General features: G+C 37.3%; 2 protein-coding genes across 6 annotated transcripts; both read right to left on the bottom strand.

The window, feature by feature from the left end:
- Positions 1 to 2,928: 2,928 nt before the first annotated feature.
- syt5a (synaptotagmin Va) lies at positions 2,929 to 10,579 on the bottom strand. 5 transcript variants are annotated; one of them, XM_048205104.1, is made up of 10 exons: positions 10,551 to 10,579; positions 7,434 to 7,600; positions 6,818 to 6,832; positions 6,429 to 6,601; positions 6,176 to 6,265; positions 5,852 to 6,019; positions 5,509 to 5,676; positions 5,292 to 5,409; positions 4,674 to 4,807; positions 2,929 to 3,480 (listed from the first exon to the last, which is right to left on the bottom strand). In XM_048205104.1, the coding sequence occupies exons 2-10, from the start codon at positions 7,588 to 7,590 to the stop codon at positions 3,271 to 3,273; spliced, it is 1,233 nt and encodes a 410-aa protein (XP_048061061.1). In that variant the 5' UTR covers positions 7,591 to 7,600; positions 10,551 to 10,579; the 3' UTR covers positions 2,929 to 3,270. The 5 variants fall into 5 exon arrangements, with proteins under 5 accessions (XP_048061061.1, XP_048061052.1, XP_048061071.1 ...); XM_048205095.1 differs by lacking the exon at positions 10,551 to 10,579 and adding an exon at positions 10,055 to 10,540; XM_048205114.1 differs by lacking the exon at positions 10,551 to 10,579 and adding an exon at positions 10,055 to 10,540 and having other exon boundaries at positions 6,176 to 6,259.
- A 311-nt stretch (positions 10,580 to 10,890) lies between these two features.
- LOC125277078 (ferritin, middle subunit-like) lies at positions 10,891 to 12,713 on the bottom strand. Its single transcript, XM_048205314.1, has 4 exons — positions 12,604 to 12,713; positions 12,050 to 12,196; positions 11,777 to 11,902; positions 10,891 to 11,668 (listed from the first exon to the last, which is right to left on the bottom strand). Exons 1-4 carry the CDS (start codon positions 12,706 to 12,708, stop codon positions 11,519 to 11,521), a joined length of 528 nt encoding a protein of 175 aa, XP_048061271.1. The 5' UTR covers positions 12,709 to 12,713; the 3' UTR covers positions 10,891 to 11,518.
- Between the last annotated feature and the right edge of the window lie 3,545 nt (positions 12,714 to 16,258).

The raw sequence follows: 16,258 nt of genomic DNA, 5'->3' as shown, positions 1-16,258 counted from the left end.
GATGACAGACTTGCCATAACGTAGGCTGATTATTCGCTAGCTGTCTTCTTCACTGTCATTTCATTTTTTCCTGTCCATCCGGCGATAATTTGCATCACTTGCGGCCGTAGCTGTATCCCTTCTAGCTACAACCACACTACGCCTACTGTGACAAATGTGTTTGCTTCAGTATTTATATTGCAATATTTTTTTCACATGTATTTCACAATAATTTTTTTTTCCATTTGTTCCTATGGTATACTGAAAAACAATGAGCAGCATTTCATAAGTTTTAAAGGGTTTTATTGGAAAACACATTCAATATATGCAAAGAGTCAGTATATTACAGTGTTGACCCTTCTTTGTAACCTCTGCAGTTCGCTCTGGCATGCTGGATATCAGCGTCTGGGCCAAATCCTGACTAATGGCAGTTGCCTTATTGATCACAATTTGTGGACTTCTGCTTGTCAACTCGGCTTCAGAGGATTGATCACACGTTCTTTATGGCATTAAAATTCAGGGAGTTGCCAGGCTATGGATCTTACATTTCAATGTAATGATCTCTGAGCCACTTCATTATCACTCTTGCTTTTTGACATGGTCATCAGAGAAAATAACTTTGCACCAGTCTTCTGCTGTCCAATCCTTGTATGTCCTGCAGCACCTCGTTTTGTCCTTGATGTTTTTCTTGGAAAGAAATGGCTTCTTTGCTGCCCTTCTTAACAGCAGGCTGTTTCCAAAGTCTTCACCTCACTGTGCATTCAGATGCATTCACGCCCACCTGCTGTCAATACTATAGTTCTACCAAAGTCCCTTTAAGACTAGTCATTTCACTTGGCGGCCATCTTTAAAACGCCTCTCGGGCATCCTGGGCATCATGCAATCTCTTTGAATGGGGAAACATCAAATTCTCCAAAACTGTTCGCCAACCTTGCGATTAAATTTCATATTTGAAATCACCAATGAAATCTAACAACAACCGGCTCATAAATTTAGTTTCTAAACGCTTGAATCATGACAAAAAAAAAACTGTATTTTTCAGGCTGGATCAAGCTAATGCGCATGCGCAGACCTAAATCCGCGTCTCTTCGGAGGCGCGCGTCTGACTGTTTCTATAGAAACCGGCAATTCTAACGGCCACTGGAGTGACGCGATGACTTTACCAGTCGGCGATTGGCTCTTATTTAGAAGGCGGGACTTATTCCGCCATATTGCGCGTTACACTTTCTCCCATTCAAAACAATACGAGTGACACGTCTTGTGTTATTCTATAGACCTTATTTACCAGAGAAACAAGCGCGCCGCCATCTTTGTAAAATTGTCTTTGAACTTCCGTTTTGCAGTAGCTCTGTACATTTCTATGGCATCGCTGTCAAAGAATAATTAGTTGGTTAAGTGGATTTACTTGTTGTAGAGTTAATGAAAGTTATCATGAGCATTGTTATGTTTAAAGCAGATGTCTTAACAAATGTCAGTAGTTCGGGAAGATTTTAAAACGAGCAGTTCATTCATAAATGTAATATCGCTGTGGAAATACAAACCGGAAGTCAAAAGACAACGAGCGCAACGCTGAAAAGGGGCGGGGCTACATAAGGTCTATAGTCTTTGGTTCTACACAATTTCATAACTGACTCCTCAGCAGGAGACAGTCCTGGCAGTTGAACGGCTCTCCTTGAAGATCTGGTAAATGGCCTTTTCAGGTGCAATATTCTTTGCAGCAATTTCCTTGCATGTGAGTTAATTGTGATTCAAAGCAATAATGGCCACATATCTTTCTTTGAAGGTAACCATTACTTACACAAAATTCAAGAAATTCAAAAATCCTTCTTCCCTCTGTTATATCAATCAGTCTGCTCTTATAATCCACTCAGAATGATAGTGATTTTACCTGCCTAATACTCGTTCACACTTTCCAATGTGCTGATATGATTAGTGAAATGATGTTAGCTGATGTTGAAAAAAAAAAAAAAGAAACAGTGAAATTTGGGGTTTGAAGCTTTTTTTAAAGCCTTTTGTAATTATTTAAAATGCATCTGATCACTCTGCACAATAATCTAGAAACAGTGTGAATCAACACCAGCACAACTGAAGCAGCAAACTTTGCGAAACATAAAATATGTCACTGCCAAAACTTTTGGCCATGGCTGTAAACATTGTTGCTGTGTAAACATAATGCATACAAGAGCCTTTGGGAAGCCGATTTAAAAATCATTCAGTCTAAGCTTGTCTAAAAACAGCAGTGTTGTAGCGTGACAATCGCAGATTTGTCATACTAATGTGGATTAACAGATTTTTCAGGTACCTGGCAAATTACTGATCTAAAGCCAAACATCTAAACTAAAGATAGACTATTTTGTGAATATATTCTGATTTAGTTGGATAAGCTCTCTGTCATGGCCATTAGCTATCATTTTGGCTAACTTTGCTATGTACTGACTTTTACTTAAAGCACATCTCTACATGTTAATCTGTCTGTTTCGTAGTCTTTTAGTAATTAATATTTTACCAGTTATCTTTTTATTCCAAATGCAGTCTCTCTATCATTTCAACATTCTCCAATCTCTCTCTTTCACTCTGTATGACTTTGCCTGTGTGTCCTTTCTGGTCTCCTTCATCCTCTCCGCACACCCGCCCTTCCCTGGCTCTAATTCCCTGCTCACATGTATGGCTTAGTCCAGCACTGCACTTGGAACACAGCCGAAAACGGCACAAGATTAATCCAGGCTTTCACCTACAACTGGTCAACTCCAAATACTGCAGAACTCAACCAGACAATTGCTATTGGTAGACATGCTTACAGACAATAATGGCTTCAATATTATTAAAGCCTTTTCTAGTAGATTATGGTGAAATATATTAATCATCGATTAATTACTAGATTTTACTCCTGAGAATTTTACAACTTTTATGTCTGTTTGTATATAAATGAAAACATCTTAAAACCTGCTATAATATATCCAGTTCTTGTTTTTATATTCAGCTTTGCTCACAGAAAAAAAGATGAGGCAATTCAGGACAGTTCTCATACAGGTATAGACAGATACATACAACACTTTCAAATAAAACACAGTTATCATCCACATACATACACATTTAAATAAGAAACAACCCAGATGAACAAAATACATAACATTTATAAAAGTGAATCCTCCTTTGTTTCACAGTAAAGAAGGGTACGGGAAATAATGATGTTAATAACGCAACAGACAGAAGCTCCTCAGTGACGGGACATATGAGATTTAAATTATGTTTTGCCAAAACTTTCATTTGAGGGGTGGATAAGTAAGATATTTAGCGCATGGGTGTTTTGAGGGCAGCGTCTACTTCCTCTTCAGGCTGAAGTGTGTGCCACTGGGCCACAGGTCGTCTGGGATTGGCCAACATGTCTGACCAGTGTCGCAGACCAACCCCACTAGCACCAAACCCAATCCAGCACTTCCCAATTGCATCATTGCTTCCCAGTTTATCATAGTCATAGACGGTGATCAACACCTGGATCTTCTGCAGGGTCACAGAGGAATAGAGAAAAATAGGTCAATCTGCATTTAATCCACTTCGTTCTTCGGTCCCACAATATATTAAGTGTGTTTAAAGGATTAGTTCACTTTCAAATGAAAATTACCCCAAGCTTTACTCACCCTCAAGCCATCCTAGGTGTATATGACTTTCTTCTTTCTGATGAACACAATCTGAGAAATATTAATAAATATCCTGATGCATCCGAGCTTTATAATGGCAGTGAACAGGGTTCACGAGTATGAGCTGAAGAAAGTGAATCCATCCATCATAAACGTACTCCACACGGCTCCGGGGGTTAATAAAGGCCTTCTGAAGTGAAGCGATACGTTTGTGTAAAAAAATATACATATTTAACAAGTTATGAAGTAAAATATCTAGCTTCCGCCAGCCCGCCTTTCGTATTCAAATTACAAAGAAAGTGTATGAGTTTTACAATTTCTTCATTCGTTGAATACTGAAGGTGGTCTGGTGGAAGCTGGATATTTTACTTCATAAGCCGTGTGGAGTACATGTTTATGATGGATGGATGTGGATGGAGACACTTTCTTCAGCTCATACTCGTGAACCCTGTTCACTGCCATTATAAAGCTTGGATGTGTCAGGATATTTATTAATATATCTCCTACTGTGTTCATCAGAAAGAAGAAAGTCATATACACCTAGGATGGCTTGATGGTGAGTAAAGCTTGGGCTAATTTTCATTTGAAAGTGAACTAATCCTTTAACTGCTAAGTAGTAACATTTAAATTAATAATTTGATACATTGCACTTATATTAAAAAAATATATGCATGTAATTACAGCTGCAATTAATTTCTATAATTAGATCTATAGTTACACTGTTGAGCTTTCCCTTACACTTTAACTGACCCTTAAATGTACCCATAGCACCAAACCTGTCCCTAACCTTACCCGCATCCCACCTCAATAGCAACAGTACAATAAGTACATTGAAACTAACAATTATTATTTTTTTGATGCAAGTTCATAATAAAGACACCTAATATATAAAGTGTGACCCATTATGTTGTAGACACAGATGATTTTACAAGTAACGTTAGTGCTATAAACGTAGTGTATGTATAGTAAAAAGATTGCATTGTATTAAAAGAACTGAAATGTAAGTCTGTAAATGTATTAGAGATACAAGTAGTCACGTTTCAAACAGATGTTTACCTGAATCTGAGCGAAGGGGATTTCAAAGCTGAAACTTTCATTGAAGTAAGGGTTCAGTGTGTTCTGCTTAACTGTCGTCTTCTTCTTCTTGATGCGCTTTCCATTGTGTTGCAGAACCACTTTCACAAAAGGATCTAAGAGAGAAAGAGAAAGAAAAAGTAAGAGAAAATGGCATTGTACATGGATAAAGATAGAAATGCACCTTAGCACCTAATTTCCACAGAAATATTTAAAAAAAATATAGAAATCTAATTATATTAAAATAAAGGGTAACACTTTATAGTATAGGGAACATATATAAATTATTAACTATGACTTTTCCTTTAATAAACTACTTATTAATAGTTAGTAAGTTAGTTGTTAAATTTAGGTATTGGGTAGGATTAAGAATGTAGAATAAGGTCATGCAGAATAAGTCATTAATATATGCGTAATAAGTACTAATAGCCAATATTCTAGTAATATGCATGCTAATTAGCAATTCATTAAATGACCCTATAATAAAGTGCTACCAAATAAAGTCACATTTGATGTGCAGAGAATAATTTCATTTTAATATCAAGTACAACACACAATGGAAATGTAATTTAATTTGAATTTGAATTCTACCGCACTAACCTGATAAACCACCCACGTCCATCTTCTTCAGGTTTTTGGCTTCCATGATACAGACGGTTAGTTTACCGGAGGTGGGCACATAGCGCAGGGAGATGCATATGTCTCCAAGCTTTTCTTGCTGTTAAGAAGGAAGAGGAGCATCTTTAGCTAAAAAGCATAAAAAAATTGACTATGGCAGCAAAAGAAAAAATGTAATAAGTCTGAAGGAAAGCCTTACTTCCTCTTTCTCTCCTCCAACCAGGTCTTTATATTCGTGTATGGGCTGGCCCAGGTCAATACTGTTCATGGGTATTTTGATCTCTCCAATTACATCATGTTTACCAAAGCGGTCAAAGTCAAACACCTGCAGGACCAGAGTTTGTCCTGCTAGATCATTGAAGGGGATCTGGAAACAGAAATATGCAAAGAATTTGCATTTGCTTTCTTTGGAAACAAAGGTCAGTTGCACTTATTCTACAATAAAATCAAGCATAACAGATAAAGTGCATGACAAATTGCCTTCTGGCAAACGAAAAAACAAAACAAATAAATGCATGACTGTAAGGACATAACTCCAATACCTTAAATATGAATGTCTCGTTGAAAACAGGACACAGGTTCTTGCGCTGGACCTTCGTTTCAAACTTTTTCTTCTTGTCTGGTAGCATATAAACTTTGACATACGGGTCAGACGTTCCACCCAGATCCATGGCAGGAAGGTCTTGCGCTTGCAAGATACCGACAATGAGCTAAAGATTGTTAAAGAAAAGGTTGTGGTCAGGTGTTCAAAATCAAGAAGCTAGTCACACATTCTTGAAAACTGTACTTTTTGCTGATTTGTATAAAAATGAATCATATCATCTCACAACTAGCATGCATATTAAGAACATCCATTCTCAACCAACCTGATTTTCGGTGAAGTTATAGTCCAGAGTGTACTCCAACTTGCCATAATATTCTTTCTCTCCCTCGCCTTCCCCCTCTTTAGGCTGCTCCTATGGGGTTAAATATTAAGTATCGGCAGTACAGATGTAAAATCCTTTAAGCAATCCTTTAAGCCAAACTTTATACATTTCTTTTTAATATTTAAATTAAAATAATTATTTGACAGAACAAGATCTGAAAGAGCTTCATCCTCTCTGTACAACGGTCTTTTACCTCGCCTGTTTCTTCCTCCCCCTCCTTTTTCACCCTTCTTCGTCCACCCTTCCTCTCTCTGACTTTCTTTGCTTTCTTCTTCCCTCCCAAGCACTTCTTATAGATACAGAAAGCAAAGCAGCCAACCAAGGCTAGCACGACCACAACTATGGCACCAATAGCCCACATGGGCACTGTTCAGAAATAAACAGAGAAAGTTAAATGACAAAACAGAATGATGTGAAGATCATAATCTAATTTTTGTTAGTAAAAAAGACATCATTGATTCATGTTTTTACAAAAAATTGCATAATTTCTGCTAATTTCTGGATGGATGGATGGATGGATGGATGGATGGATGGATGGATGGAGGGCTGACAGAAAAAATACTTTGGAAAATTAGAACTTACTTCTGATCTTGTGGTCTGTTTATGGAAAAGATGAAAACATGAAGGATTTACATGGAAATGGAAAATGGAGGAATTAATTTAGCACACACAGTTTAATGGGAATGTATGTTTGTAATGATAATATGATGAAATATAAATGATCCCAGCTGGCACCGGACCAGATGTCAATTTAACATCAGAAAGACATTGGACAGATGTGAAATTTTAGTTGAAAATGAAAATCCGGTTGACGTCAAAAGCCAACAGTGGACAAACGTTATATTTTGGTATCTTAATACAATGAAATATCACTGTTTAATAATGTTATATAATTCAACATTGTGTTAATATTAACATTTTGGCGTTTAGCAGACGTTGGGTTTGGGTTAACATACCTCACAACTGAATGTTGGTATTTGACATCCACTACTTCCACTACTTAAAAGCAACAAAATATCAATGTCAGCTGTCATCAGTATTCTGCATCACAGTGACGTTGGCATTAGATGTTGTTTTGACATTGAATTTTGGTCACTCAATGTAAATATTCAAACAAACATCTACATCTTATGATGATGGTAGCCAGCTGAGATAAGATTAAGTGTGTCATATATCTTGACATACAATTATTACTTACTAGGAAGATGGCCAAGCTCATTGAAGAACTTGTTCTTCATATTTATGAAGTTGTGGGAGTGGTGAGATGGAGGGGGCGGAGGGGGTGGAGCAGGATTAGGCTCCTCCTCTGATTCTGCTGCCCTCCGCCCACGATGCTGCATACTGACCAATCGCATGGCTGATCAGCTAGAGACATAAAACAGACTGTCACTATCCTGAAATAACCTACAAGAACTAAATGCCCCAAATAACACACATCCCCTAGATCGGTCTGATGTCCTGTAAAGTATTCTTTTAATGTCCCTCTTTTTTCATCCTATCCACCACCCCTCCTTCTGTCAAGCCCAAACTATGTCTCTTTCCCTCCCTTCTTCTGCCCTCTTTGGGCCGTGACTTTTGATGGAGTAAACTCTGATGCCATAGGGCTCCACATGTCTGTTATTAATCCTTCTGGAATTGTGACATGCCAAAACACAACCATGCACGCATAATGCCCATGTGCTCAAACACTATAATGTGGACAGAAATATTTGTCTCACACATTAACACACAATGGATATGTCTCCACCTGCCCTGCTCAGCTGATCTGACCTCGTCACTCTCAGCAGATGCATAACGAGATTAATTGCCAAAGCTAATCCAAAAATCCTTGGGTTTAAGTAAATTAGGAACAGGGCCCTCCCCTTGCCGTCTCACTTTCACATCTTGTCACCAGACCAACATATAAAAGACTTCAGACTTAAGGTAGCCACTGCTCTTTTCTGTATATACGAATGTGTTGAGCAGCAAGGTCACGGTTGGATTAATGAGGGCAGGACTTTGTGATGACAACCTTCATGAAGCTTGTTTACTCGTCAGCCACATGGACTGACTACAGTAATGAAAGACAATGGACTCATGAAATTCTTTAATTTCTCTTGAAATAGCCCCAAAGCCAGATTCAGTTTAGAGATCAAAGTCCATCCCTTACATACTTGACCTTGCTGGTTCATGATGATTAAGGGACCCATTTCACTTTGCATACACATGGTGTATATAACACACCAATAACATGTTTTTTTTTGTTTTTTTTATATCCTGGTGGTCACTTTAACATCTTTTTCTGACACTGCACTGCTGGTTAGATTTTTTTAGGGGGTATTTTTCACTCATTAAAAATATGATTTAAATTTCTTAGTGAGTGAACTTCATGGAAAGTTCATGGAAAGTCATATACAATATGTAAATATAAAATGATTAGTGATATATACTTAAATGAGTTTGTTGCTTAGAAGCATCATAGCTACAGTATAGCTCACCTGTGCCTTGGCGACTCGAGAATATTTTTTTATTGTACTTTCATTCAAATTTGTATTACATTTTGTTTTTTACTTAGATACAAATATTATTCACATTTATTTAGTATTTAGTAGCACAATGTTAGGACCAAATCTGTTTGATTCATGAAGCATGCACTGTTTTCATATTTAGTATTCTGACATTTGCAAACTCACTCTCTTTTCTCTCTTTTGCTAAAGTATATATATATATATATATATATATATATATATATATATATATATGCCGATAATATATATATTTAAAAGAACCTTTTAAAACTTCTAGATATTTAGAAGAACCTTCTAAATATTTATTCCATAACACAAAGGGTTAAACAACGCAGAGATTTCTTTCTTTCTTTCTTTCTTTCTTTCTTTCTTTCTTTCTTTTCTTTCTTTTTTTTCTTTTCCAAAGAGACAGATACATTGAAAGTGCTTAATCTGAGAGTTCAGAAAGCATAATTTGTGTCATTTACAGACAGGACTGCCCTAATCTGGCTAAAGAAGGCCTGTTGCTCTGTGCGTCACAGACCATCAGACGGCGTCATACGGCCTTGGTTTTTTTTTCTTCTTTTTTTTTTTTTTTTCTTTTTTTCATCAGCGCTACTTTGTCCACCAGCGGGCAGAACTGCTGTATTTTCGGATTACCTAAATCTCATCTAGACATCCTTTTTCGTTGAAAAAAAAAAAAAAGCTTAGTATTACACACAGTTGTCTAAGACTGAAAAGCATTTACGCACACAGACAGGCTAAGCAATAATTTAGTCGAGAAAAAAATCATCTTGAGAGACTTATTACCAGATCTTATAGAGGAAATCAATTAGGCCTACTGTTATACAAAATATGAAGAAGAAGAAAAAATAGACAAATTGCGGTTTTTAAATAACGTCACTGTGCGATATTATACTTCTAAATAGTTTTAACTTAGGCTATATTTACAGCAAATTTTTAATGGTCTTTTTAATTTAATTTAATTTAATTTAATTTGTGTGTGGACTGGGTTGTAGCCTATATAGTCTCCATGAATTTAGGCTGGTGACAATATTTTAATAGCACTTGTGCTGTAAATTTTCAACTAGCCTGTGTGCCATTTTTTTTTTTTTTTTTTTAAATTGCCTCAACTACGTACCTACTCTATTAATGTTATAAACCTGCGTTAATTATCCTATTATATACTATGCCTAACCATAAAAAAAACTAAAAAATACTTTTTAAAATAATGTTAAATGACACTGCTTGACATGTCAATCACTTGCAAGATAGTAGCCTAATATTTAAATGAATAGCAAGCACGTGAAGAGCCGATAAATAATAAACTTACCTGATGATCTGTTACTGATCCAACCCTGTTAGCCTGTATAGGATAGAAACCTGCGCGTTGGTTAGAGACGCCACACTGCTCTAACTTACACTTCTCACCCACTTTATCATCTGTCCCTCTCTCTCCCCAAAGCGCATTTGAAGCGCCAAACCCTCTTTCACTTGGATTAATCGTGCTCTCCCTTCTGTTCGCAGTTATGTGCCCTGGGTTTTCTCATGTGACAATCTTATTTCATCCATCTCCTATGCCGTTTATCAGTCCACAGTAGTCTACCCCATATAATCTCGTGTTGTTTATCCGATTCTAATTTCCAATATAATTTTCGCTCAGTGACCCCTCTGAATCGGATTATACTCGGTGGCTCACCGCTGCTAATAGACGAGATTGACATGGCATATGAAGCTGTGAACTTAATTGGTTTTGAAATTAGAACAAGGCGTTTGCCACAGTTAATGATTATCGAGATATATTGAAGAAATAATCTGTTGTAGCCTACCACAAAGGGCCTCGGTCCTTCAAGTTTTAAACTGTTAAAGCCTACACACGGAGGAAACACCACCCTCACGTGGTTAAATGAAATACTACAACTCTTTGACGTGCAAATTCATGTGAATATTTAGGCTGCGTTTGTCTTTTTTTTTCTTTTCGCTTTATCTTCTGTTTTGTGAGGTTTGGTGTCCCTGTTACAGTCATTTTGTACATTAATCAAATACACTATCAAATAGTTACCACTTTTTAAAAGATCATGCATTCACAGCTCTTTTTGCAGGTTGAATAATACAGACACAGTCTAATATAAATACACCCCACTAAATGCATCCCACAATCTAAATAAAAAAGACAAGTTTTTCAGCTCAAAATGTTTATTTCACGAGTTCACACTTACAAATAATCAGATAGAAAAATGTATGCGTAGTAGTATGCGTATTTGGCGTGCTGTCCGAGGAGAGGGCTCCGAGCTCGGTATTTTGGCCCGAACCCAGATTACTCCCCCCATTCTGGTTAGTATTCTGGAAAGTAACCAGTGCAGGTGTGAGGAGACGGGGTGGTGGAGGGATGCTGTCAAACTGTCGAGGAATATGGGTGAGTCGACCGTGTCTTATATATATGCTTTCACTTGTGCTGATTGGGTAGATATGTTGACTACTGATTGCTGACAGCTGGCCGAGATGACGTGATGATTAGTCAGATTATTTGAACGTTGCTCCTCCCGAATTTTGTTAATAAAACATCATTTAAATTCACTACGTCAGTCAGTGCCCATTCAACATAAGCATTGCTCAATGACAATCACAATATTTAATAATTTTACGCTGCATAATTGTATAATAGTAACAGCAACCTTTACTTGATGTTAACCTTTCAACCTCTCAAACATTACAAATTTGTACAAGAGCTATTTGATCAGAACATCTTTAAGAGAATAGTATTTCTATTCATTTTTGTAGGGTCTGAGGTCTGCATTTAGCTTTCCAGGGTGTGGTTGTCAAACAGGTACTCCGCCATCCTGTTGTTTCCAGCATCCATCTTGGAAAGGTTGGTGATGTGGTCACCAAGCTTCTTGATGGCCTCAACCTGCTCATTCAAGTAGTGAGTCTCCAGGAAGTCACACATCTGTTGGACAAGACATCAAAAAAGATTTCAGGATGCAATCTTCCCAGAAAAGAAGTAAAACTGTTGTAAAAGGCATGGAGGCAACTTCAACAAATGAGGGCTACTCACATGAAGGTCTCCCTTCTCAGAGGCGGCTTTATGCAATTCCAGCAGAGCCTGGTTGACGTTCTTCTCCAGCTGAAGAGCGCACTGCATAGCGATCAGTCCATTGCCCCACATATCACGCTCCGGTTTCTAGAGAGGTAGAAAGATCAGTGAGCAAGTTACTGTACATGGCATAATAAGATCATTCCATAACACGAGATCTAGACTCCAGAGTCAACTTTGCTTGTGTTACAATGTTCAAAATCATAAGGCTTGATTCAAAATACTATCAAGTACCTTTATGTCCTGAAGGACAATTTTTCCACCCCTCTTGTTCTGAAACTCCATGAATTTCTCGGCATGCTCGCGCTCCTCCTTGCTGTTCTCCTTGAAGAACTTGGCAAAACCAGGAAGAGCCACATCATCCCGTTTGAAGTAGAAAGCCTGAACAAAATCAAATAATAATGTTAAGGAACAAGGGAACAAATAACAACTTAAGGAACAGCCTTTTATCAAGTAACAGTCATACAAATTTTTAAAGTCTCTCCAGCAAACAGCATCCAATCAAAGTCAAACTGATCTCATAACAAGACAGCAACTGTTACCCATAACAACTGTAAACAGCCGTGGATGTTTCCATAACACTGATAAGCAGTGTGGCATTTCTTATTCGGTTATTATATTTATATAGCCTACAAATTTATACAGTGTTCTTGTAGTTTTAGATTTCTAGAACGTTGTTTTTCTTAACTTTAGACACGTTTTGTCAAGAATGGAAAACAATAATCAATAGAAACAACGTTCCGTATAACGATTTAGCAAAAGTGATAAAACCAATAAGAGATGCTTACCATTGAAGTGTAAGTGTAGGAAGCGAAAAGCTCCAGATTGATCATCTTGTTGATCAAAGCCTCGCAGTCGCGGTCGTAGTTCTGGCGAATCTGAGAAGTCTCCATTTCAGCGGTTATTTATTATCACAACGTTGGTGCAAAATAAATAAGAAATTTAAATAGATTTAAATAAATTCCGACGAGCTCGAAGTTCCGTTCAATCACTGTTGAAGCAAGAACCTGTTCTGATCGTCCTGAAGTTGTGAGTGAAATGAAGGTGCGCGTTTGTCTTTTATAGGATCACAACATGATGCGTCAGTGGAACTGAAACCAGTAACTGGAGTTGAAGTGACTTGACAATTCACTGTGTTAGTAGGCTATAGATAACGGTTTTTTTTAGTCTTTTTCCTTTTTCATAATTAATAGCATATTCAATCCAACAGTTTTTTTTACAATTAGCCTACACACATGATTTGTATTTTAAACTTTGCAAGTTTAAAATACAACTTTTAGTTTTCCCCCAACTTTTTTCATTTCATTCGTTTATGCAGAATAGTTCTGATTAAAATATCATTAATGATAACACTCTCCTTTAACTACTAAAATAAATGTATAGTAATATGATACAACGTTCACAGCATTAGTAAGCTAATATAGTGGTGATCTCATTCACCATGCTAGTTGTTTTATAACCATATTTTCTTTATATTATTTTATCATAATTTTATAATTGTTTTATTTAAATGTTACATTAAACCATTTTGTCTAGAACAACTATAGACCAATTTGTTTTCCAGGGGAATTTTCTCATTTTCCATCAATAGAAAACTGCATTACAAAGCTCCAGGTTATATCTATGCTGTGTGTGAAGCCTGGTAACACTATTTTAATAGGAGTCTGTGTATAATATGGCAAATATCATGGGACAATCATGAAATAGCATATTTTTCCACGTTGGAGTTAATGCCATTTTTCACTTGGTAACTAACTGCCTTTAGATACCTGACACCTGACTACAAGAGTATAATGATGACAGGTGACAATTAAAGCAATTTTGTACCAGAAATTGTCCATGAAAGCTCATTCTGCGTCAGCGACAAACTCCCAAGTGCTGACATGGAGCTGCGTCTCTGTGACTCAGCATTTTCTCTCTCATGGAGGATGCGAGTATGTTTGTAACCTGACTAACTTCCTATGATACATGTGTGAAACCATCAAATTGTTATAGTAAACCCTATTCCTTTGTGGATTATTTTTAATCTGTCTATTCTTGAATCAATGTACCTGTCAGTTACTCGATATAATTATTTATAGTAATTATTATTATATGTAAACTATTTGGGTCTAATGTCACAAATCTTTCCACTTTAAATGAATGAGGTTATCATCTTTACAACAGGTCTAAATTAAGCTGGAGGGTTATTTGAAAAGTTGTCTATACACTGCGTTCCAAATTATTATGCATTTGACATATCCGTAAGATTTCAGTACAATAAATATTCAGATTTTAGTTTTTCTAAGAAAATGTTTGTTCGTTTATTTATCCATGTCTTTTTAGATAACTGGTATCAATCTCAGACAAAATAATTTGCCAGATCTATGGAAACCCTACTTAGAGGTTGTTCCACATTATTAAGCAAGTCACAGTTCTCATGCAATATGGGGACGAAGAAAGATCTTTCTGAAGATGAAAAGCATGAAATGGTGCAATGTTGTGCAAAAGGCATGAAAACAACTAATATTGTGTGAAACTGAATGGAGTTTATCGAATTATCATAAGATTTGTGAGTGATTTAGAGCACAGCAGAACTCGATCAGATAAAGGCTTATTAATGAAAGTTCCTATCAAAAAAATGAATTGTATTAAAAGGGCAGCTATAAAAAAGCCAGTGTCGAGCAGCAAACAGGTATTTGAAGCTGCTGGTGTCTCTGGAGTCTCAAGAAGCTCTCCATGCTGGCTGGCAGTTGTGCGTAAAGATGCATTTTAGACACCACTAACCAAAACTAACAAAGAGAAACATTTACAGTGGGTGTAGAAATACATTTTCAAACAGTTTTATTGCTGTGGTGTTTTTTTTGCAGCATGGGATAGTGTATAGTGCATTGTACAATAGTGCATTGTACTATGCACTATCCTCCTTTTTATACCATAGCTGAAAATGGCCAGTTATAAACTCCATATATCTTGCAAAAGTCATTTTAATACCCTCCATCTCACTTCCCAGTATTCCAGCCCAAATCATCACCCACCAGCTCCTTGCTGACGTCGCAGTCTTGTTGGAACGTGGTGGCCATTCACCAACCATCCAGAAATCCATCCATTTAGACCATCCATTGTAGTACGTCATTAGTCAGTGAATAAAACTATTTAAAAATTAGTCTTCATGTATTTCTAAACCCACTGTAAATGTTTCGCTTTGTGAGGTTTGGTTTAGGGTGGCTGAAATGCTTCTTTACGCACAACTGCCAGCCAGCATGGAGAACTTCTTGAGACTCCAGAGACACCAAGAGCTTCAAATACCTGTTTGCTGCTCAACACTGGCTTTTTTATAGCTGCCCTTTTAATACAATTCATTTTTTTTGACAGGAACTTTCCTCAATAAGCCTTTATCTGACCGAGTTCTGCTGTGCTCTAAATCACTCACAAATCTTATGATAATTCGATAATCTCCATTCAGTTTCACACAATATTAGTTGTTTTCATGCCTTTTGCACAACATTGCACCATTTCATGCTTTTCATCTTCAGAAACATCTTTCTTCCTCCCCATATTGCATGAGAACTGTGACTTGCTTAATAATGTGGAACAACCTCCAAGTAGGGTTTCCATAGATCTGGCAAATTATTTTGTCTGAGATTGATACCAGTTATCTAAAAAGACATGGATAAATAAACGAACAAACATTTTCTTAGAAAAACTAAAATCTGAATGTTTATTGTACAGAAATCTTACTGATTTGTCTCTTGCATAATAATTTGGAACGCAGTGTAAATGTATAGCTTTGGGTTGAACTGCTATTACTGCTATAAGAAATATGACTAACAATAATGACCTTTTCCAGTTTGGAATTTACGTTTCCAGAAACTGTTTTTACTCTGCTCAATGAATCTGTCACAGACACGTCAGGTTCCACCTCACTCCCTTACCCACGCACTCAATCACCAGCCTACTAATCACCGCCACCTGAAGATCATCAACACCATCATCACCGCCTGCATATAAACCCCACACTCACACACACTCACTGTCCGGTCTCGTTTGCACTACAACTCAATGTATGCTTACCTCAAGGACTCCAGACGCTATACTTACCTGCTTCATTCGTCTCCATCGTCTCCTTCGTCTCCAGTACTCCTCGTGTTCCTACCTGCCTGTGTGTGTGAGTGTCTCTGCCATCTGTCTCCAACACCAGCCTCCATCTGAAACCTGAAATACAACGAAAGGACAGTATTACCTTCTCATTCACATCCAAGAACTGCTTTATCATCACTCCCTTACCTGTTGCTCTGCTGATCACTTCAATAAACATCCATTACTGCTTTTATATCTGCCTCCGGTGTCTCTATCATAACAGAAGACCGAACCATAACAGCATTCATCAGCATGAGCATCACCGACCCGTTCCAGGAGCTCCTGGACGCACTGCGCCGAGCACTCACCCCACAGCCACCATCA

This window comes from Megalobrama amblycephala, linkage group LG1, assembly GCF_018812025.1.
Source record: "Megalobrama amblycephala isolate DHTTF-2021 linkage group LG1, ASM1881202v1, whole genome shotgun sequence".
NCBI classification, from domain to species: Eukaryota; Metazoa; Chordata; class Actinopteri; order Cypriniformes; family Xenocyprididae; genus Megalobrama; species Megalobrama amblycephala.
The sequence above is the reverse complement of the archived record's forward strand: the minus strand, read 5'-3'. Positions and strand labels throughout refer to the sequence as shown.